At 35.6% G+C, this 25,593-nt stretch overlaps 1 protein-coding gene and 2 non-coding genes across 3 annotated transcripts in view; 1 reads left to right on the forward strand and 2 right to left on the reverse strand.

Moving 5' to 3' along the window:
* The window catches only part of RpL18A (ribosomal protein L18A), a 48,584-nt gene extending 33,183 nt beyond the window's left edge, over positions 1-15,401 (reverse strand). The window contains exon 1 of the mRNA XM_090415745.1: positions 15,317-15,401. Within this exon, the coding sequence (XP_090271871.1) occupies positions 15,317-15,334 (18 nt within the window). The 5' untranslated portion in view covers positions 15,335-15,401. The remainder of the gene's footprint in view (positions 1-15,316) is intronic.
* LOC150108337 (small nucleolar RNA SNORD10) lies at positions 4,884-4,995 on the reverse strand. The gene has a single exon (XR_016548170.1). It is a non-coding gene; the product is annotated as a small nucleolar RNA SNORD10 (small nucleolar RNA).
* On the forward strand, positions 13,768-13,841 carry TRNAT-UGU (transfer RNA threonine (anticodon UGU)). Its single transcript has one exon. It is a non-coding gene; the product is annotated as a tRNA-Thr (tRNA).
* Positions 15,402-25,593: the final 10,192 nt, after the last annotated feature.

A 25,593-nucleotide genomic window follows, 5' to 3' on the forward strand; every position in this document is an offset into this window, starting at 1 on the left:
CGACAGGTTGAACACCCCTGATCTATATGGATCACATTATGAAGGAAAGTGGTATTAAACATGATATCAAAATTAGAGATGTTAATGTCAGCTCTCTGCTTTATGCAGACAATGTTATACTTCTAAATAAATCCACTACAAGATTCGCTGACTAAATAGAATAATTGTTAATAGATATGGTATGAAGGTCAGAAATAAAAAGATAAAGACAATGAAAATAGGCAGAATCATTGAAAATGTCAATGGCGTTGTGAACAGAGAACCTGTGGAACAAGTAAAACATATCAGCTACTTAGGCACGATTTTTAGTGAAGATGGTAAATTAAATATGGAAATAGACAATAGAATCAACAAAGCTGATATGGTAGGAAGTCAACTGAATAAATTCATATGAAATAAGAGTGAAATTAGTCAGATATGAGAGTCCTGAGAAAAATTAGAGGGGTGAACAGATGGCATCAATGGCAATATCCTATTAAAAACGAGGATATTAGGAAGGAAATTGATATTGTCTGCATCCAGGAATGCATCAGCAGGGCTAATCTCAGGTGATATGATCACTTAAACAGAATGGGCGAGGAAAGATTAGCAAAACAAGTGTTCTCTGCCAGGTTGATAGAAAAACGACCCAGAGGAAGACCAAGATATAGATGGATTGATACAGTACAAAGTGCCTTAGACGATAGAAATATATAAAAAAAAATAAAATCAGCTAACGCCTTTTTATTCCCGTATACGAGAGTAGGCGAGGCCATCTAGCCCTATCTAACTTTTGGAGACTGAGTGGGCAGTTCAATCTCCTGGTACCAATCAGAGATAGATGGCCCAAGGCTATCACTAATTAAGCAGTACACAATGAAGAGAGATGGCTCAAATGTGCCGCCATCTCGTGGTCCCTAACCCTAACACAATATATTTAATGTCTGAAATAATGTGGGTTCTACGGTCGATTTTCTTGAGCTTACGGGATGAAAAACCCGCTTGCCCGTGCCAGAGATCGACTAACTCGAGAACCGGTCGAAAAAAGGCTTAGAAAAATTTCCTCTAGTCGCCGACTAGACTTGAAACCAAGTCTTCCTTCGTGCGGCCAAGCGCCGTGGGGTGCAAACGCCACATCCACTGAGCTACACATGTTGGAGTTTTGACAAGTAATAGACTGATTTGGAAGAAAATTGTAGATAGGAAGTTAGTAATGATGTAAATTTTTCATGTAGTACTATCATATTCGGTACACCCTTTGAGGGCACATGGCAGGAATTTGATGATGATGAAGATTAATTAACATGCCTATATCTTGAAGGTAAGGATGGTGAAAACTCAACTAGAGACTGATTAGAGCTGAGACACTACAGTAGTTTCCTCTCATTTATGGGTATACTTACCGAGGTTTCATTTCGAACAGTATGAAAACAAAAATATTCCCTTTCAGGACCATCAAGACAGTCCTTTTCCGGATTACAAGTATTGATAGAGAGATGGCTGAGTGTAATGATTCCAGTTTCTCTTGAAGAATTTGTTTAGGTTGTTTATATAATATGCAGAATAATACTCGTATATTGTTCCTCTCGAAATGGCTAATAGTACCTTTTTTTAAGGGAATAAAATAAAAATACAAGGATCATCAGGCTAGGTGCAGACACTTTGCTTTTTGTTATGGCTGCAATCACAAAAGTTTGAAAATCCATAGCACATTAATGCTATATGTAATTAACATCAGAGATGACTAAACATTTTTCAAAAAAAAAAAACATTTTTTTTTCAAGCTTCCACTAAACTGAATGATGGCTTTTCACCATGCTATTTACAGAACCATATTCATACATCCATCTAAATCTTTTCATAAGCATTCATGCCAGTATTGAAGATTCTAACCCTGGTAAAAAAAAAAGCAGCGATCCTCTCCAGTTAGCTACCCAAGCTTAGTTGTCTCAATCAGGAAAATGATTGAGTAGACTAAGGCCATGACTTTTGATTGGAATTATAGCAGAAACAACTATGATGTAAATACATTTTGTGTTTATTTTCCAGTGCTTTCCTGTTTGCTGAAAAACTCAGCCCTGATGAAAGTGCTCATTGTACTACAGAGGTTTTGGACCCAGGTTTTCTAACCAAAGAAAACTGTTGCACTCTCCTCACATCTGCTTTAGAGGCATTTACTATAGACCACATATCTGGGAAACAGATGTTCACCAGCAAATTTGTTTTGCATGTGGAAGAGCCCTAATTTCAAAAAAGGAATGAAACTGGGATAATTTTTCAATTGTTTCAGAAATCTTATGCTTACAGTTCTTACACAACAAAGTGTTCTGGATGAGCTATGAAATCCTCAGTTTTCCACAACTAGTAAATACAAAAGTAACACTTGGAAGAGTTTCCATGGTTCATCTTAGAACATATCAGGCTTCAAGTTTTACATTACTTGAAAGGAAAAACAAGAAATATGGCTACTTTCAGAATATAGAACAGAAAATAGCGTTATTATTATTGTTGTCAGTAATATTTTACTAAATGGGGATAAAAGGGGCTTTTTTCATGATCAATTTATATCAGAAAACATTGTTTTATCATAATGCAAACTGTATTCTACAATAACAGCATAATGATAATAACAATAGTTACATAACAATAATATTCTATTAGTCTCATTCACTCAGGAAGAACGAATAAGATAAGATTAACTGTATTACTGTTGTTATCAAATTTTTATGTCTAATGGGAAAGAAAGAAAGAAAAAGTTACTATTAGAATATTCAATTTTCCAAATTACAGGGCAATCAGTGGATGCTCATGTTATCTCATAATACTCAAATTCTGTTTTTCATGAAATATCAATTTTTATCAATTGGGAAAACATGCTACCATTGAAAAGTAAATTATTTCATCAAAAGATAAAAAAAAATAATATAGAAATAATAAAGTGAACATTTTCCCCTTGCCAACACACAGCATTGATGTGCTGTGGGAGATTCATATCATTCTCTGGGATGTTTTATTTCTTCATTTTTGAAACATTCTGTGTACTACAATCCCACCTAATATAGCTGTTTGAAATTTGCATATTTTAAGATTGTTTTTAGTAAATAAGAATACAGTTTGTCAAAAGTGAAAATTTGTCTATTAAATTTTCATATCCATCTGTACCACAGATTAAGAATTATTATGGAGTATTTCCAAGACAGATTATTTCAGAAATAGCAACCAGCTGCAGTGGAAGTAATAATATTTAGAATTTCTTTTTAAGAAAAAGAAACAAAAATAACACCACTGAACTTTCTTTTGTGTGGTATGCATATGAACAGTTTTACACGGTGAAAATATACCACAGTATTTCTAAAACTTAGAATAATTTGAGCAGACAGGTGATTATAAATTGCAAAGAAATACTACAGAATTAGAAGCTTCGACGGTACAACAATATTATTGCCTTATTTCTTTTGTCAAAATGGGAAAAAGTAAAAGATTCTGAATACTGCCTGTGGAAGCTTTCAAAACAATAGAAATTTAGAGTAGTTATGTAATTGAGTTCCAGGAGAGGAGGTAGAAATATCTTCAAAATGAGTGTAACTTTTGAAATATTCCGTAAAAGCTGCAATTTTAAGCAAAAGATGAAGGCAAAGAGTACCTGCTAAAATATCATTGGATATAAATTTTTGATACTAAAAAGGACTCACAATCAGAAACCGAGTAATGCAGTTTAAGATCATTTGTTAACAACAACAACAAAAAAAAAAAATTTTTTTTTCTAAAACTGAAATGCGACATCTATATAATGGTATTTTGCAAAGAAAGAAAGCAAAATGTCATATTCATTTCAATCAATATTATTTAAAAAATCTAAATATTTGACATATTTTCAAACAAACATTTGAAAATTCTCAAAAAAAAAAAATCCTCCTGTATTGTGAAAGTGAAAGAACAAAGTTGTCTTGTTCCGTTTTACTAATTTGAAGAATAAAAGACAGCAAATTTATTACTACTAAACAGATTAATTGTAAACGCTGGTCTGTCATTTCAGGATCGATTATTTCATTTCGCACATGTGAAATTCTATTTTATTTTTGGGAAGAGACACAATAAATAATTGTGCAGAAAAGAAGGTCAAATATCGAAGGACAGTAAAGGAAATTCCAAGTAACACAGTACATGTAAAGACTAATGACATAAGATCCCTCCACCAGTTAATCCACTGATGGCTCTAAAATTGCTGTTAAGGGATTAACACCAGAAGGAGTGGGGGTAATTGTATGATAAAAGGTAGAATGGCAATGAAGTTTTGATCCATGAAAAATGCTAGGATGGTCTGGTTATTTCAACCACCTCGGCCAGTAGGAAGGTTAATGTTATCAGCCAATTATTGTTTTTGAAAAGCAAATGTCCCAAAGTGATCACAATAAGTAGTGTCTACTACATATATATATACACACATGCAGTTATGATTAACCTTTTCCTCGGAACATAATGTTAATGGAAATGTAACATTACGTGGCTCATTCTATTTCAAATAAATCCAATGTTTGCATTCTACTCTGTATCAACTATTTTTTTGCCACTAAAGATGGTCTGTAATTTTCAGACCGAAACATATAGCCTTATAATTCAAATAAATTACCTTTATCTTGTGTTAACGTGTAAATAATTCATAAAAAGAAATTTTCAGCTGATAGGAATTAATAACTTTCAAATGACAGGATAACGTATTAAAAACAAGTTAGTGAAACAAAGTATAAAATAAAAGATGACAATCTCAATCTAATGATTTTAAAATTCAATTACATAACTTGTATTACATATTAGTTTATAAAACCATAGCATGTATGAACTTTGTAATGTAGTTTAAATCCGTAGCAGTGTTATTATAATTCTGAACCATTATATTAGTCAGTGCTTTCAGAAAAATAATAAAATCTTCTCTTTGGCTGTCCTCAGTAACAATGAAAAACACATTGTACTAAGTAAACCAAGATCATATGACGCGCATGATTTTCATCATCAAGCACTGAAGTTATGCAAACAGAACATCAGTTATCTAAGATCATAATTACATGCTCATCAGTACTTTAATTAGAGGTTAGCATTCTCAGAATGCCAAGCCTAAACCTAACCATTAAAAATAAGTAATGAAAACTCTCAACCTCAAGGTACATTGCTTCTTATTAATGGTTTTATTTTAAGGCTCAAGGTTGGTGGTACTCAGAAATATAGCCACTGGTCACTTGTAATCAGTGCTTGTTTTGTAAAACAATAGGTGCCATTACTTATCCTTTGTGAGCAAGAAAAACTGAAAATTAAAACATTAGGAAAAAGTAAAAAAAAAATAATTTGATTTTACTTCATGTGTTAGTTTTTGAAATTAAAATAGCAAAGTATATAACAATTTATTAAGCATAAATTTATTGTAGAAGCATTAAAAAATAAGTAAAATGTATAATTTCTAATAAAAATTAGATCTAAAATTTTTATATAGCAAATATCGTAACAATTTAGTGAAAAATGTAGGTTTCTTAAGTAACTAAAGCTTATTTTTATTTGTATACTATGTAAACGTGTAAAAAATTAGCGATTACAAAGTTCTAAATGTACTGCACTGTAAAAAAAAAGTACTGCTTACAATACACTACGGTAACTTTGGAAAAATAAACATTTTGACTAGAATTAGAATTTTTTTTTAATATAAAGATACTGCCTACTGAAAATTATAATTCTTGTTAAGTACATTAAACCAAGACTAAGAATTTGTAATCAAGAACATACTATTTGAAGCTCTGCATGTTAGTACTGAAGAGCAAGCACAAATACTAATTACATCAACCCCAAATATAAAAAAAGTGAAAGTAAAACCTATAGCACATTATTGCTTGATGCAGGAAAAAGAGAAATCAGGAATTTGTTCTTTTGTTTCTTAAAACAAAAGAACAAATTCAGCTGTTCTTTAGTGAGAGAGTGAGAGAGATTTTTCCAAACGTCTGAAACAGGATAGTAAATGGATGCTGTTCATCATGCTTACCTCAGTGGAATGATGATTAAAATCAGTTGAACAGACCATTATCCAGGAAAATACAAAAGGGACAATTATGGCAGAAATAGAACATCTCTAAGATGTGTAATTGAAGTAAATCTGTGAGAGAGGAGGGAATCATCCTTAATCAGAGATCGAGCATCTTTGGGTTTCTGGTGCACAATCCATCCAGTGCACCAGAAACTGATTACAGGTACCTAATTTTAGAGAGGCTAAAGAGCCTATCAGATAAAGATGCTCGTTGTCTGGAGATATGCATATGATCAAAAGGGAATTGAAGCTATACCCTTCGTTAATGAAATAACACAAGGTCATGTTTTAGTAGTACTAGAAGTTTAAAGTTAAGGACTACACATTATCTCTGAACCATAGATTCAGAGATATGCCAAAAATAAGTCAGGAAAAAAAAAAAGAAAAAAAAAACACCTACTATATTTCATCAAATCAAAACACATGAAAGCTACCCTATGCTCAATCATATCATAAGAACACCACAATATCCCATTTATCAAAATATTGAAGATCATGATCAAAAACACAAGTGACCCCTTACAATAATATTCTCACATAGTTCAATGCTACTTCATTGCACACTAACGTTAACATCCCCAAAACACTGGACATTGTCCACAATATGTTATGAAATGATTTAAACCTTACTTCATGTACAAAAGCAACTCCTTCAGATATCCTAATTTAATAAAACTAATAGTCTCAGTTAATTGCATTTGAAAATTTCTGCATGTGAATTTTCAGACTCCCAAAGGACCAAAATATTAGCAGCCAGCATGCTAACATATTTTGGTCCATTCGGAGTCAAACTTATTACCAATATGTCCATGTGACATTTCTTTTTATGAACATTACACTAACAATGTCTTATAACATTCTCGATTTAATCAACTAAAAATAACAGAAACCAATCCACAACATTCTACAGCATTACAACGTTGTTTATCACATCCCAGGTCAAGCAAATTGGAATACCTATATTGGGTATACAATCAGATCACTTCATTCCCACCTGTACGAGCATTATCATGATTGCTGTATAATCATACCCAATTTCTTCCAAAAGAAAAACAAAATAACCAAACCCAGAATGCTCTAACCACAAAAATAGCAGCTCGTGCAATAGGATACCATATTTCACTAATAGAAAAAATAACCATTCTCAACTTTCAAAAAAAAAAATGAAACAAAGTTAAGAATATCAGAAGTCATTGAAATAAACACACTGGGACACTATAAATATCACTGCACCGACATTATATCTGAGTTTGACAGTTCCTCCTCCTAAAACAACCCCTTCAAATCAATCGAAATGCCTTTACAGCATTGACAGTCTACATAACACATGCTATACAATTAAGCTGTTTTACTCTGCTGATGCCTTTCCTCAAAATAGCCTTACCCATAAATCAATTTCATCTTTCAATTTTTACTTTCAAGGCCTTTACATTAGTCCTTTTTCATCCTTTACAGTTTAAGTTCTAGATTTTATCTTTTTTTAATATGATTCACTTTTAATTTTTTACAATTTTAATTTAAATTTACTATGAATATCATCATTTATGAATTTATTCTCATCCACATTCCATCCTTTAAAAGTATCCTATTGTTTTCACCCTATAATTCTTATTTATAAGATTCAATGGAGCACCATCTTACTATACTACTTATTAATACATTCACTCGTCATATCTACAATCTCCACTTTTTGAAGTTTTGAAGATCATAATTGTCAAAAAATACAATTCACAAACATTATCTTCCACCAAGTGGCATAAGCTCACTGTTTAAGACAAGAGTTATAGATGCCTAAAATTGGAATAACTGTAACTACACTTTCAAATGAAAGAAAATTTACTGTTGTCAGCAAAGCTCCTGATAGGATTTGTGGTTAATGAGGTTATGTATAAAGGAAGAGAGAAAGTGAAAGTACAGAGCCCTGGAGTAAGGCACTAGTGGAGAAAACCATGGGAGATGAAGGCAATATAAAGAAAGAAATCAGCTAATGCCTTTTTATTCCTGTATACGGGAAGTAGGCGAGGCCATTTAGCCCTATCTAACTTTTGGAGACTGAGTGGGCAGTTCACTCTCCACTGGTACCCAATCAGAGATAGATGGCCCAAGGTTATCACTAATTAAGCGGTACACAGTGAAGAGAGACGGCTCAAATGTGCCACCATCTCGTGGTCCCTAACACAATATATTTAATGTCTGAAATAATGTGGGTTCTACGGTCGATTTTCTTGAGTTTACAGGACGAAAAACCCGCTTGCCCGTGCCAGAGATCGACTAACTCGGGAACCAGTCGAAAAAAGGCTTAGAAAAATTTCCTCTAGTGCTGACTAGACTCGAAACCAAGTCTTCCTTTGTGCGGCCACATCCACTGAGCTACACAGGCTCTTAAAGAAAGAAAGTAATCATCTACTTGCACAGAGAAGATGGCAAACTAAGATAACTGTTTGGTGAACACTCTTACCAGGCCTACTAACATGTTTCATCAAATTTTTCCATAACTAGTTCCAAAGTGTTAATGTTGGCAAGATTGGCTGTGGATCAGGTGTAACAGAATTCATCTTGGTTATGATTAATTGGTGTGTCTCCAAGGTGGTGAAGAAGTTAGCTTTGATGACCATGATTTCAAGCATGAAAATGAAAACAATAAGATAGTGATCATTTTCAATAGACTGAATGCAAGTTGTAAATGCTGAATAAAAAAGATTGATAAAACATAGGTGTTAATTAGAGAAACAAGGATGCAGTTCTTGGAATTGCATGAGGTAATATTACAAAGTTATTTACAAACACACACAGAGAGCCTCCATATCTCAGTCAGTATAGACGAAGCACTTTAATTGGAAATACCTGGGTTCGATTCTCACCCAACACATGAAGAACTTTTATCTGGGTCTGTTTTGACTAAAGGTGAGTCAGTCAGTCTCATACAGAGGCAGGGGAATTTTTCACCTGGAAACTTGGTTTTTTTTTGTCCCCCAGAACACATCTCCAGCGATAAAAATCCCACATCCCAACATCAGACTATGCGACAAGATGGTTGGTGTTTCCCAGTCACATAATCATAGCAGACCCTGCACCAAGCAGGATAAAAACATTATAAAGAGGAAGAAATATATATATATGTGTGTGCATGCAGGAATTGAGGAATGGTTGCAGGAAGGCTGTCTTGGGTAACGTTATGATACCAATGTGACGATTTATGCATTATAACGGTCAGAAATTGTACCTTATGACCTAACAAGAGCAAAAGCAGAAAACTCTTGTATAAATGGTTCTGCTTCTGCTGTCTTTCAAAATTACATTTGGATTTGATTGCTGCAACATGGCTGAGTGCAAAATGACAATGTCAGTCTTAGCACTATGATACTACTCAACAATGGAGAAGACACTATAATGTTAACATAAAATTTACATTACCATCTTTGTATTAACAATTTGTAGCAATAATTCTGAGTTGATTCTTATTCAGTTTTGTTTAAACATGAATCACATAGATAAAGAATTTAACCTCCCTTCCAGTCACATGTTTTTATCACCCAAAGTATATATGTAAAGCACACAAATGCTTGATATAATCTTCAGCATCACTCAGCCTATACTGTAATTTGCAACAGCAAAAATCAGTAATTCTAAATCTGATTTTGCAAGTGCCAAAACTTACCTACTCTTATAATAGTAGTTAAGCTTTATCCTCTTAGGCCATTAGATACAACTTCTGCCCACTCACCCACATTCCAACCACTCTCACATCTAGGCTGACTTAATTCTTCTCTTCCAATTTCTGCAATGATAATCAGAGCAAAGCATTCCCAATCACCTAAGAACTGTCAACTCTGTTGCACTTATTTTTCCACCAGAAAGAAATCAGAAGAATCCTGAATAACTTGAACGCAAGCAAGACCTGACAGCATACCACCTACTGTGCTAAAAACTTGTACCCTGGAATTAACACCTATATCATCTCTTCGATCTTTCCTACTCAACTACCATCTACTTCAAATCAAAGGGTTCAACAAAAAAAAAGTGAAATTCAAATAAACATATTTTCTTATATTGTTAGTCGTATTTTTAAGCCTCTCTCAATGTGTGTGAAAACAGTCCTGTTAGACATATTAACTATCCATTTGATAAACCAGAAAATATTCAAAGAAATTGACATTTTTTTTTTTTTATAACAGAATGAATTATGGATCTATTTAGTCCTCTCCACTATTTAATGCTATCTTGCAGAGAAAATTCCAATCCAAAACAGTGAAGAAATTATAGTTGCCAGTTCAGTAGAACAGCACCCATGGAGGTACTTATTCAAAAAGCACAAAGCAAAAATAGGGAGTTAACTGGTCAAAGTCTTCTTTTGGAGAAAAAATTAAGCATCAGTAAGAAGCTTTAGTTGTGCCACTCCAAAGAAGAGTACGTTCATGTCCAACAGTACATTTGTTTTGTAGCAATGGAAGCTCGTAAGAAAAAAATTTTTGTTAATGCCACCCAGGAAGAGTTATTTGCCAGCCTATACTCTATTTTGCACCATATGTGGGCTAAGTTTTTTTTCTCCTCTTTATATATATTTTTAATTTTATTATTTTTTACATAGTCCAGAAACCCTGCTCTAGAGAGAGACCAAAACATGGAACTTTTTTCAAGCCACTTCAGGCCTCCAATAAGTAGGGCAGTAGTCTCACACCACACATCTCCCACCTAAAGATCCATGGCAGGATTCGAAACTGCAGCTTGCTGATTGAAGCGGGGAGGGGGGTATGGTAACCACTTGGCCAACTAGGGACATTTGTTAGAAGCTGAGGAACCTATGAATATGTTACATGGCAGGCAAAACTAGAAGGCAGAACACTACACCTTAAATGAAAATAAAATAATTTTTTTAGTTAGTTCTTCAGATCTCACATGGCAGTATTTGCAAATTGCATCTGTACTACACTGTATAGAAGTTTTACCTGACCAAACGAACAGCATCACTACATTCAAACAGCCTGTGGGGTTGGATACTACTCAGGTGATAGCTTTTAATGGCTAAAGTGAAACCACTCCAAAAACTCGTTGACAGAGTATACATAGAAAGCCAAAGAATGGGAATAAATATAAACATCAACAAGACAAAATACATGATCATCAGCAAACATCCAGCCTCATCACAATGAAACTGACACTCAATGGGAAAAATATTGATCAAGTGTCAAGATATAAATATCTTGGTTGCTGGCTTAATGAATGGTGGGATCCAGAAATAGATATAAAGACAAGGATTGAAGTTGCATGGCAGTCCTTCATGAAAATGAGAACACTATTCTGCAATAAAGACCTAAACATGGAAGTCAGATGCCGAATGCTGAAATGCTACGTGTGGTCTATTCTGCTCTATGGAGTTGAAACATGGACAGTGAAGGCGACAACCATCAAGAAAATCGTAGCCTTTGAGATGTGGCTATACAGAAGAATGCTAAAGATATCATGGACAGAAAAAATTACCAATGAAGATGTCTTAAAATCCATTGGCAAAGCTAAACATCTTGTACAAATAATCAAGAAACGAAAAACATCATATCTTGGACACATCATGAGAAACAGCAAATACCAACTTCTACAAACTATTTTGGTAGGAAGAATTGATGGCAAAGGAACTAGAGGAAGAAAAAGAATATCGTGGTTTGACAACATCAAGACGTGGACAGGAAAGAGCAGTGCACAACTGCTCAGATTAACACAAGATCGCAGTTTGTTCGCCAAGATGGTCGCTGACCTTCGATAGAAGATAGCACAATAATAATAAGAAGAAACCACTATACTTATTGGACTAAAGTGCCCTGAAAAAGTTTCACATTTAATCTCAGATTATTATCATTAAACCTCCGTGGAATCAAGACTCATTGCAGGAGATCCCACTCTCACAAGTACAGCTCATCATACCTCGACTTTGCATTCACGGTCTCTGCACTCAACGCATTCTCAGGCAACACATTCCAATCACCCACCACTCTCCATGCAAAAAAAAATCTACTTGTTACCTCATTACTCAGCCAAACCTTACAAGCTTCTAGGGATAGCCTTTCATTCTCTCCATCTCCAGACATTCTATGAAAAATCTCATGCATGTTAATCTGCTTACCGACTTATACATCTCAATCAATTTGCTCTGCAATTTGCATTCTCTGAATCTATCCTCATACTCTACATTCCAGAAACTGACTTAGTCAATCATCTCTGAACCCTCTTCAACATCCTTTGGAAAAACTAGGCAAACAAATCTGTGCATTGTAATCCATGTGCTGCCTAATCAAAGCCCTGTAAAATAAATCATAATATCCTTACTTCCTCTCTACATCATTCCCATAATCCAGTTGTCCTCATAATTTTAGCAAAATTGTCCACAAAATTTCAAATCCCTATCTGCCATCACCCACAGATCTTTCATCTCCTCCACCTCTAAAATATCCCCACAAATCTTATATACTTTGCATTGCATCTTTGCTTCCCCCCCCCCACACACACTTGCCCATTCAAACAGTCTATTTAGGTCCTCTTGCAAAGTTACATCTACTCTACTTCTCATAACTCTCCCAACCTTTGCACCATCTGCAAAGAATCATATATCACTAAGCCCTTTGTCCACACTGTCCACAAAGAGTATTCAACTGCTGTCAATCCATTTCTGAATCCTTGTCCTCACTGGATTCTCCAATACCTTGACAACTCCAGACAAGCTGATTGGCTTATAATTCAAAGCGTCTTATAAACCCCTTTATGAATCAGACCAATTTTGCTATCTTTCCACTCCTTTGGAACTTCGGCTATTCTAAGAATCATGTTAAAAATGTATGTTAAAGCTATTGTTAACTCCCTGGAACATTCCCTCAAGACCACAATGATATACCAACAAGCTTTCCTCATACATGCCTGTTCACTCACTATCATTGATTCTACTGTTACAATCACAAGGATAGAATACTTTAATGACCTGCTCATTAAACACATCTATTACATCCTCTTCAGTGTTTAGCATTATCCCATTGTCACTGACTAACATTGTCTGCCCATAATCATTCCTCTTACTGGCTACATATCAAAAAAAATCCCTAGGTTTACTTTAGCCTCATTTGCTAACTGCTCATAATGCACTTTGTTATCCTTACTAAGCAAGTCACCTTCCTTGCTTGTTCTTTGTACTCATGTAACTGATTATTGCCACCCATCTTATGCTGTCTCCAAAATGCCTTTTTGTTCCAGATTGCATACTTCAGATCTTTGGTCATCTATTTTATGCCTACCTTATTTAATCTTCTGACCTTTGGAATATACTCAGTCATTGCCTCTGCCAGTTACTTCCTGAGTAAAGACCAAGCAGCAGTCTTCCTCAGTTTGTCATAATGACCCACCTTATAGTTCCACATATAACCCTTTCTCACAAGTCCTGATATGGCTGGCCATGGTCACTTTCACCAAATGAAGGAAGATGTGACACTTCATTTACGAGATCTTCCGATAAGATAATCAATGGACTCTGTTATGTACTGCTTAAGGTAGTTATGGATTTCTTAAGTCTGTTAAAAACTTAGGAAATCCATTCTCTTTGGTTCTGATGGATGTCTCTTCAATCCAGTCTATACGACCATAATTGAAATTGCCCATAATTATTATTTCGTGAGACCACCAAGGAGTGCAAAGATTCATCAAAGGAGGACAAGCCCGTACATTTTCAACTCACCTTATTTTAAGACGCCCTGGCTTAGTTGGTTAAAGCGCCTGTCTTGTAAACAGGAGATCATGGGTTCGAATCCCACCGGTGCCACCTATGCATTTCTGAAAGATATTTTTGCCAGCCTAATGGTTAGTGTATCAGCTCTCCAGCCAGAAGGCTGTGGGCTCGAATCCTGCCATGGGCATGGATGTTTGTAATTGTCTTTGGAAATCCTAGTGGTGGTGGTCAGCAGTAGATGCCGTTGGTGTAGATGAGTAGTTGCGATTGGTAGTTGTGAAGATAGAAGGTAGCTGCGGTTGGTGGAGACGGAGAGTTGTACAGTAGGTGCCCTCCCCTCGAAAAGTCTTTTGTCTACCTGGAGGTGTTACGTAATAAGAATAGGACACCAACTCTACAGCTCTCCATCTCCACTACCATCTTTATCTTCAATGCCATCTGCATAATGATCACCCTTTTCAAATTCTTCCCTTCTCACCCATCCCTTAAGGTGGGTAGTTCCCCTGAGGGGTTTATGACAAATTAATGCAGCTGGCTCATCACTCCTCTGCTGCAGCCCCCCCCCCCCCCCCAAGTATTTATGACTGTAGATCCATGTGTTCACAAAGCCAGTTTGACTTCTGAGGGACAAAAAATCCTCTATCACCATAAGAGACCAGGTAACTCAACTTTAGTTGAAAGAAACCAGATAAAGGTTCCTCAAATGGCCGACAGGAATTGAACCAAGGTCTTTCTGGCTAATGAGCTTCATCTATACCGAATGAGCTACAAAGGTTCCTCCTTACTGCCACGTGTTTATAGCAACACCTAACTAAAACTTTTATCTCTGACATTAAAACAAAGTTTTCTGATTATTTCTCATACCCCACCCACAGTTATCTACTATAGGCTTACAACCAACCCTTTCTGGGTGGCGCTAAAACAGCTGAAGTGTAGTTAGTAACCATCAAATCCAGTCAGACACCAGTAACATTTATAATCTTTTCAACTAAACGAGTATCAGTTCATTTCACAGAGGTAGCAGTTTTCTTAGGAGAAAATTCTCACGGCTGTTATTAAACCTACCAGAGAAAACAGGACGATAATCAATTCTATAATGCATATTCTGGTCTATAAGTAGCATTAGTGAATTCAATTTTTAGTAACTTCATTTGTATTATACATGATAAAGGAATGTGATATCGCTGATACTGTCGCAACTGCCTACACAGCGAGTAAATAAAAACGCGTCTTTCAGATGAAACTATTAACTAAAAGTGCAATAAATATCTGATAAACGATCAATAACTTGAAAAAAAAAAAGAAATAAACCGATACTAAAGAAAGAGATGTATACGATAAAAAAAAGTATTACACTTCCACATATGGAGACCAACAACTAGCCACGCGGATCCAATGGATCAGGCTTATTAATAAAAAAGAATGAACCACCAGCCAGTTTATTTCCATTGATACAAATACTTTTTAGTATTATGAAATTAGCATAATATAATATATTATGCAAATTATGAAAAACATTTAATACAAAATGAAACTGTTTATGTTAAATTATATCACATTTCGCATACCTGACCCTTAACTTTCATCTTCACAAGCACAATGGACACCGCAAAGAACAACCTCGTTAGCAATAATTTTCATTACACGTGGCGCTAAACAGAAAATCAGAATTAGTTCCTCCTCTTGAAAATAAAATGCGTTAGAGAATATATATATATATATATATATATATATACAGGGTGTTCGGGATAAATTTGACATATTTATAATTAATTATATTTTTCCGTAAGTTACATGTATTAACACACACTTCTCTTCATTTAAAAGTTTGGACCCTTCTTCATTCATATACAAGATGTCAGAAAGGATGGATAGCTGGAACCCACCTGAATCATGGAAGAGAATAACTTGTATCATGATGATTCGTGCCCGCCATCAAAATAAGGATATTACGACTGCTGCCCAATGCTCCCTGAATACAGTAAAAACAATCAGGCATGAACTAGAGACTTGCAATGGTGACTACGAGGATGTAGCAAGAAGAAAGATCCCTAGCAGACGATCTGATTGCGTTCGTACAGCAGAATTCCTCGCAAATCTGCAGGAACAGGTGTTGAAGAACCCTGGCATTGGAATTCGGGCTTTGTTCGTGGAGTTGCTAACTGTAGTCAAGCCCTGGATAACAAGGGTAGCCAATGGTAGGCCGTATGTATGGCAGCAGGATTCGGCCCCTTGCCACACCTCTGGGAAAAGTCAAAAATGGTTGTCTGAAAATTTCTACGACTTCACCAGTCCAAATGTTTGGCCTCCAAACTCCCCAGACCTTAACCCCATGGATTATTTTGTATGGGGCGCAGTTGAAAAAGACACCAATCGCACTTCCAGTAATACAAAAGCCCAGTTAATGGATAAAATTAAAACAGTTTTTGCGGCCCTTCCCAGGGAGACTGTAGCATCAGCTTGTTCGAGGTTCCGAAGCAGAATTGAAGCTGTGATCGATGCTAATGGTGGTTATTTTGAGTAAATCTTGTTGATAGTATTGTAATTAACTCTGCCTGTAATGTTTTTTTGTCAATTCATTAAATTTAATAGATACAAAGAAGATTTTCTTTTTCCTTACGAAACTGTCAAATTTATCCCGAACACCCTGTATATATATATATATAGATAGATAGATAGATAGATAGATAGATAGATATGTAATATATAGATATTACATATCTATATATAATATCTATATATATTATATATAGATATGTGGACTATATATTCCTCATATGGGAGCATAGTACTGAGGATCTTCACAGGGTTCTCAACCACTTTAACAACCTCCATCAGGATATAAAATTGACCATGGAGATCGAAGAAAATAGTTCCATCTGTTTCCTAGATGTTAAACTCACCAAGACACCTGAATCAATAAAAGTCTCTATATTTAGAAAGCCAACACACACGGACAGATATTTGCATGCGTCCTCACATCACCATCCAGCGCAAAAGTTGGGTATTATATCAACTCTTGCGAATCGTGCAAGATCTGCATAGTCAGATGAAGAAGAACTAAAAAAAGAACAACAACATCTTAAATGGACCTTTAAAAACAATGGCTACTCTTTAAAAATATTAACAACCAATTATCCCACCGTCATCGTAGCAACGTAGACACAGGACGAGTGCAAAGGTCATATCTCCTTGCCATATATCAGCACACTATCCAAAAAGCTGAGTAGAATCATAAAGAAGTTTAACATACAAACGTGCTTCTCGACTTTGCCAAAAATAAGATCACGTTTCAACAACTATAAACAATCTCACAACCTTCTGCAATTCCCAGGTGTATACAAAGTCACATGTGAGTGCGGAAAACCTTACTATGGCCAAATGGAGAAATCTATCCTCCTACGTCTCGAGGGAACACCAGAGAGACATTGCTTACAAGAGAACCAGAGCTACTGCTCTATCAGGCCATGTCCTGTTTTCAATAACCACGAACAACGAAAGCCGCCAACATGAAGTAAATTGGACAACGACTTCAAACCTACACATTTGCCATGATGAGGTAGAAAGCAGCATTGTAGAGTCAAAAGAAATCACCTTGGACCCTCTTCATATGAACAATAATCTCAGCTATAATTTGCCTGACTCTTTCAGCTCTACTATCAGATACTGGAGATCGCGTGGTTCCACACACGCACAAGTGTACAACAATAGAACTTTAACACGGACTATAGCTCAAGTTCATAATAACTGTAATTCACAGTAGAATATTATAACTTTATAATTGTATAGCTTTAGAGTGTCTCAATGTTATTTTCAGTGTCTTTTAACATTTTTCTATGTTCTTAACGCCTGATGAAGTCAATCTCGACGAAACATGTTGCGTTTTTCAAATAAATCTCATTTTGTTATAACTCTCGAGTTTTTAGTCAGTTCATATTTTATATATATATATATACTATATTCAGTCATTAAATTCTCTTTATAAAAATTATATATATGATAAAAATACCAAGCTATTTTAAAACCTGGTTTTACTCCATTTTTTAAGTAAGCAAACAGACAAGTAAGTCACGTTTGCGCCTGCAAGTATTGCAAGTCTAGGTAACTCCACACATAGTGCAAGTCAAGGCAACTGGTGGTAAAGGTGGCTAAGCTCTGATCACTATTCTTAATATTACCCTTAATGCAAAGCACATCTCCTGGAGGAGATATGATGCAATGTATTAAAGGCAAGGGGCCACTACCCAGACCGTTTTCGACCTTTATTGAGGTCTCATGTTACTTGTCTGTTTGCTTACTTGGGTAATGGAGAAAAACCAGGTTTAAAATAGCTTGGTATCTTTAACATTTATTATACCCAAGGTAAAATACTTTCTACATCTATCTCTCATCCTGAGATTTTTATTTAATAAGGTTAAAACACCTTATGGTAACTTGTTATGGTAAAATACTTATAAGCTATGTATTACTAAAATCTTGGTATTTCCAGCATGGCTCCCACTGATGAGACCTCAATAAAGGTCGAAACCGGTCTGGGTAGTGGTCCCTTGCCTTTAATACATAGCAACATAAATCTACTCCAGGAGATGTGCTTTGCATTAAGGGTGAATATTAAGAATAGTGATCAGAGCTTAGCCACCTTTACCACGAGTTGCCTTGACTTGCACTACATGTGGGGGTCACCTAGACTTGCAAGCGCAAAACTTGACTTACCTGTCTCTTTGCTTGCTTGGGAAATGGAGTAAAATCAGGTTTAAAATAGCTTGGTATCTTTAACATTTATTATACCCAAGGTAAAATACTTTCTACACACACACACACACACACATATATATATATATATTTTTTTTTTTTTTTTTTTTTTCAAAGTATGAAAACTTTGTAGTTTTAAAGCTGTTCTTTCGTTTGTTGCATTGTTAGGAGAGTGCGTGCTTGCAGCATCACTTGAACGCCTGCACATGATTACAGCTGAATGACTACCTGGGAGGTTGTAGCTCAAGTTATTATTCAGATGTTCAGGGTTGAGGATGATCTCCCTAGATTCTACGATTTTTCTCTACAATTCATCACGGCAATGAAATATATTAGTAGATCTGTTCCGGCGGACTGTATGACTTGTGGTTTCATCATTAGGATTAGCCAAGAAAAGCATATGGCTTGATAATGCACTGATTCGCTGTCTCTTGTAAGCAATGTCCCTCATGTGGTCCTCCATGCGTAATTCTATAGATTTGTCTGTCTTGCCAAACTAAGAAATTCACAATCACACCAAATTTTGTACACACCAGGAAAATTAAGTTGATGATGACATGTTTTGGGTGGCTTATTAAGGAGAGGATTTTGGAAGTGGAGTGAACAAAGTTCTGATATTTTATTTTTTTAGAGCCCTGGCTAATTTTTGTGAAACTGAACTTATGTAAGGAATAGATACATTGCATTTAAATATATTTATTTCTAGGAGGTGACTAGGAGGATTAAGAAGGAATTTTTCAATAATTATTTTAGAATATCCATTAAATAAAAAAGTAGTTTTGAGATAGATGATTTCGTTTTGAAGTTGATTTGGTTATCAAGAAGAGAACGAGCTCTATGTCCCAAGGTTGAAATTATTCCAAGTTTTTGGGGAGGGAAGTGATGGGACTGACTATTAAGATATCTGTTGGTATGTGTAGGCTTTCTATACATTGAAATTTTAAGTTTACCAGAAGACCCGGTCAGTTTCACATCTACGAAAGGCAGGGAACTATCAACAATATTATTATTATTATTATTATTATTATTATTATTATTATTATTATTATTATTATTATTATTCGTGACACCTCCAAGGAGTCCGAAGACTCATCGTGGAAGGACACCTACAACTGTCTCAATCACTACACCAAACCTCTACTACGAATCAACGCCATCTACCACCCACCTCCACCACTACCACAAGTAGTATTTTTTGTCTGTAAATTGCGTGTGTTCTGAAGGGCCGCTTTGCTATATGCGGGAAGAAAAACCCGAGTTTTCGGGAGAAAAACCATGCTACCTCCGTATGCGATCGGCTAACTCACCTTCGATTGAAATCGTCCAAATAAAGATTCCTCCCGTCGCGACGAAAATCGAACTTAGGCCTATTCCAATCGAAGGGCGCAATGTACCGTTGTTCTTCCAATTGCGCTACGGAGGCACTATTACAGCATTGCCATCCACTACCCTCCAAGGGTATTAATCAACGCCCACATTAAATGTCACGTCCTTAATGTTTCAAGCTTTGCTGTGAACTTTATACCTGGATGTCGACTATTGAGATGTTTCAGGAAACCCATTAGGAAATCATGTCCATGGCTCCAAATGAGGAAAACGTCATCCACATAACGTTTTTAACCTTTAGGTGTTAAAGTAAAGGAAGAGATAGCCTTGGCTTCAAAATCCTCCAAGTAAATATTTGCAAGAACAGGGGATAAAGGATTACCCATCGCCAGACCATGATTCTGCTTGTATTTAGGATCTTGGAATCCAAAGTAACCGGACTTGATGCAATGGGTAAGTAAGGCAAACATTTTTTTGGATAACTTGTGCTTGAGTAATGTTATGACTTCGTCTGCTGGGATATTAGTGAACAAGGAAATTATGTCGAAGCTAGCCATGATTTCATCTTCATTAACTGTCACATCCTTAATGTATGAAACAAAGTCCGCTGTGTTATTCATAAAAAATGTTGACTTGCCTGAAAAACATTTGAGGTATTTTGCAAGATGTTTAAAAAGTTTGTACGAAGGAGAATCAATACCTTCCACAATGGGACATAGTGTAATATTTTCGTTATGAATTTTTGGAACTCCATATATACGCCGAATAAGAGGATGGAGAGAGCATAGAGACAGGCTAACTTTTCGAGATAGTTCAGTGGCAGTTTTCAATAAGTTGATGATACGATTTTCAAGTTCTCGAGTTCGATCTCTCTCAAGTATTGAGTAGGTATCACTTTGTAGTAATTCAAGCATCTTATTTTGGTAATCTTCAGAGTTGAGGATAACTGTTGCATTTGCCTTTGTCTGCGGGTAGAATAATTATATCTCTGTTATTTTTTAAACTCTTAATTGCTTTGCGTTCTGTCAAAGTAATGTTATCTGCGGGCGGTTTTGCATTATTAATACTAAAGATGGATTCAATACGTAGAAGTTTTGCATCGTATGAATGGAGTAATGAAGTAGCTTTTTCTATTTTGGTCAGGAGTCATTATTTTGGGATAAATTTTGGAGAAGGAATAAAATTTAGACCTCTACTAAGGATGCGTTTTTCTTCGTCTGAAAGTATGTGAGAAGATTTGTTAATTATGACTTTGTCAAAGTTGATGTGTGGTTTTGAGAAGTTCCTGTTATTTTGTACTCTTTTTAATGTTTCAAATTTTCTGGTATATATATATATATATATATATATATATATATATATATATGTAGAAAGTATTTTACCTTGGATTTTAATTTAATTCCAAGGTAAAATACTTTCTACATCTATCTCTCATCCTGAGATTTTTATTTAATAAGGTTAAAACACCTTATGTAAACTTGTTCTGGTAAAATACTTATAAGTTCCGTATTACTAAAATCTTGATATTTCTAGCCTGGCTCCCACTGATGAGATTCAATAAAGGTCAAATCCTATGTATTAAAGGCAAGGCCAGGGACCGAAAGTGGCCCCTGGCCTTGCCTTTAATACATAGCATACATATCATACATCTCTTCCAGAAGATGTGCTTTGCATTAAGGGTAAATATTAAGAATAGTGATCAGAGCATAGCCGCCTTTACCATGAGTTACCTTGACTTGCACTACGTGTGGGGTCAACTAGACTTGCAATTTTTGATTTTTGCAGGCACAAACTTGACTTACTTGTCTGTTTGCTTACTTGGGAAATGGAGTAAAAACCCGGTTTAAAATAGCTTGGTATCTTTAACATTATATATATATATATATATATAATATATATATATATATATATATATATATATATATATATATATATATATATATATATATATATATATATATATATATATACAGGGTGTTCGGGATAAATTTGACAGTTTCGCAAGGAAAAAGAAAATCTTCTTTGTATCTATTAAATTTAATGAATTGACAAAAAAACATTACAGGCAGAGTTAATTACAATACTATCAACAAGATTTACTCAAAATAACCACCATTAGCATCGATCACAGCTTCAATTCTGCTTCGGAACCTCGAACAAGCTGATGCTACAGTCTCCCTGGGAAGGGCCGCAAAAACTGTTTTAATTTTATCCATTAACTGGGCTTTTGTATTACTGGAAGTGCGATTGGTGTCTTTTTCAACTGCGCCCCATACAAAATAATCCATGGGGTTAAGGTCTGGGGAGTTTGGAGGCCAAACATTTGGACTGGTGAAGTCGTAGAAATTTTCAGACAACCATTTTTGACTTTTCCCAGAGGTGTGGCAAGGGGCCGAATCCTGCTGCCATACATACGGCCTACCATTGGCTACCCTTGTTATCCAGGGCTTGACTACAGTTAGCAACTCCACGAACAAAGCCCGAATTCCAATGCCAGGGTTCTTCAACACCTGTTCCTGCAGATTTGCGAGGAATTCTGCTGTACGAACGCAATCAGATCGTCTGCTAGGGATCTTTCTTCTTGCTACATCCTCGTAGTCACCATTGCAAGTCTCTAGTTCATGCCTGATTGTTTTTACTGTATTCAGGGAGCATTGGGCAGCAGTCGTAATATTCTTATTTTGATGGCGGGCACGAATCATCATGATACAAGTTATTCTCTTCCATGATTCAGGTGGGTTCCAGCTATCCATCCTTTCTGACATCTTGTATATGAATGAAGAAGGGTCCAAACTTTTAAATGAAGAGAAGTGTGTGTTAATACATGTAACTTACGGAAAAATATAATTAATTATAAATATGTCAAATTTATCCCGAACACCCTGTATATATATATATATATTAACATTAGGGTTACTAAGTAATTTTATAAACTTAGTTATTTTACTCCTAATCGCAAGTAAGCAAACAGTTAAGTTTTTGCGCCTGAACGTAGTTCAAGTCTAAAGGTGGTGCACCTCATAGTAAAGGTGGGAAAAGCTCTGATCACTATTTCTTAGTATTATCCATAATGTAAATCACATCTCACTAAGAGATGTATACTGCAATGCATTATGGGTGGGTTTACTACCCAGACCGGTTTCAACTTTTTTTGAGGTCTCCTCAGTGAGTAGCTAGATCCTGAATACCAAGGTTCTTAGTCCTTATAAGGACTGGCTTAAAGGGGCAAAGCAATATTGCTTTTCATATTCCCCATTGTCTGTAGAGGACAGCGTAAGGATAAGGTGTTATTGATCTATAAAGCTCTGATCATGGCAAGAGGGTAACAGCAAAGCAGAGCCTCAGTTAGAACTTCATTGGCTACAGCATTGCCATCCATTACCCTCCCTGGGTACCAATTTTAGTCGCCTCGTACGACATGCATTAGCTACATTGGTGTCATTCTTATCCCGGCAACCACACTGGGACCAAACCAAAATACCACGGTCCTTAGTCCTTATAAGGACTTTCTTAAAGGGGCGAAGCAAGAATGCTTTTCATCTTCCCCGTTATCTGTAGAGGACAGTGTAGGGATAAGGTGTTATTGAGCTATATATATAAAGCTCTGGTCATGGCAGGAGGGTAACAGCAATAGCCAAACCTCAGTTAGAACTTCTTTGGCTACAGCATTGCCATCCATTATATATAAATATAAAGCTCTGGTCATGGCAGGCGGGTAACAGCAATAGCCGAACCTCAGTTAGAACTTCTTTGGCTACAGCATTGCCATCCATTACCCTCCAAGGGTATTGGATTGAATGAATCAACAAAACTGATTTACATCTATGTCTCCTCCAGAGATTTTTATTAATAAGGCTTTGTATTACTAAAACCTTGGTATTTAGTAATACAGATCCTTATCAACTTTACCTATACAAGTTGCGAAAAGGTGTTATTATTTTTAATAAAAATCTCTGGAGGAGACATAGATGTAAATCAGTTTTTTTTTACCTTGGGTAATGTATATTAGGGTTACTAAATAATTTTATAAATTTAGTTATTTTACTCCTAATCCCAAGTAAGCAAACAGTTAAGTTTTTGCGCCTGAATGTAGTTCAAGTCTAAAGGTGGTGCACCTCATAGTAAAGGTGGGAAAAGCTCTGATAACTATTCTTAGTATTTTCCATAATGTAAAGCACTTCTCACTAAGAGATGTATATACTGCAATACATTATGGGTGGGGGTCACTACCCAGACCGGTTTCAACCTTTTTTGAGGTCTCCTCAAAGGCTCAGTATTACTAAAACCTAGGTATTTAGGGTCTACCTACTCACCGAGGAGACCTCAAAAAAGGTTGAAACCGGTCTGGGGTAGTAACCCCACCCATAATGTATTGCAGTATACATCTCTTAGTGAGATATGTTTACATTATTGGAAAATACTAAAAATAGTTATCAGAGCTTTTCCCACCTTTATGTGAGTTGCACCACCTTTAGACTTGAACTACGTTCAGGCGCAAACTTAACTGTTTGCTTACTTGGGATTAGGAGTAAAATAACTAAGTTTATAAAATTACTTAGTAACCCTAATATACATTACTCAAGGTAAAAAAAACTGATTTGCATATATTAGCATATATATATATATACATATATATATATATATTTTTTTTTTTTTTTTAAGAATTGAATGACATGAACCGAGAGTAAACGAAAAAGGTTTAATGGTCTCACACGACTAGATTCGGCTTTTTACAGCCTTCTTCAGATGTTTTCATAAATGAAAAGAAAAAACATTGAACATTGAAGATAAAAACTGTGAACAGCACAGGAAAGTCACTATGCATATTTATCGTGAAAACGTTTAGTTATCTTATTCAAAGCTGTGTCTTCGTTGGCCACATTGTTGGGTGAGTGCGTGCATATAGCAATTCAATAGACTTATCAGTCTGGCCAAAGTAAGGAATGTCGCAGTCACACCTTATCTTGTATACACCGGGATATTTTAGATTGTGATGGCTAGGCTTTGAAGGACTCACTAGAGAGCAGATCTTAGGAAGCAGGGTGAATAATGTTCTAATATTATATTTTTTGAGAACTTGGCTAATTTTTGAGAGACTGAGCTTACGGATGGTATAGATATATTGCATTTAACATTATTCATTTCTTCAGTATGGCGACTAGGATGATCAAAAAGTTATTTTTAGTAATTATTTGAGAATAACCATTCAGTCTGAAAGTAGATCTAAGAAAATTGACTTCTTTATGAAGTTCATCTGGGTCGTCAAGAAGAGAGCGAGCTCTTTTTGCAAAGTAGAAATAATTATATGTTTCTGAGGAGGGAAATGATGGGACTGACTATGGAGATATCTATTGGTGTGTATAGGATTTCTGTACATCGAAATTTTACGTTTTTCAGAAGAACGGATCAGTTTCACGTCCAGGAAAGACAGGGAACCATTAGTTTCGAACTCAACCGTGAATTGGATATTCGGGTGTTGACTATTGAGATGTTCAAGGAAATTCAGGAGAGAATCATGTCCGTGGCTCAAATTGAAGAAAATGTCGTCCACATATCGTTTCCAAATTCTAGGTGCTAAGGAATAGGAAGCGATAGCTTTAATTTCAAAATATTCCAGATAAATGTTGGCAAGTGAGTAGCTAGACCCTAAATACCAAGGTTCTTAGTCCTTATAAGGACTGATCTAGCAATAGGTTTAGTCCTTATAAGGACTAAACCTATTGCTAGACCATGATTTTGCTTGTAGATGGTATCCTGAAATCTAAAG

Source organism: Typopeltis vanoorti, chromosome 3 (assembly GCF_054136105.1).
Source record: "Typopeltis vanoorti isolate ZY-2024b chromosome 3, IOZ_Tvanoo_1.0, whole genome shotgun sequence".
Classification (NCBI taxonomy): Eukaryota; Metazoa; Arthropoda; class Arachnida; order Uropygi; family Thelyphonidae; genus Typopeltis; species Typopeltis vanoorti.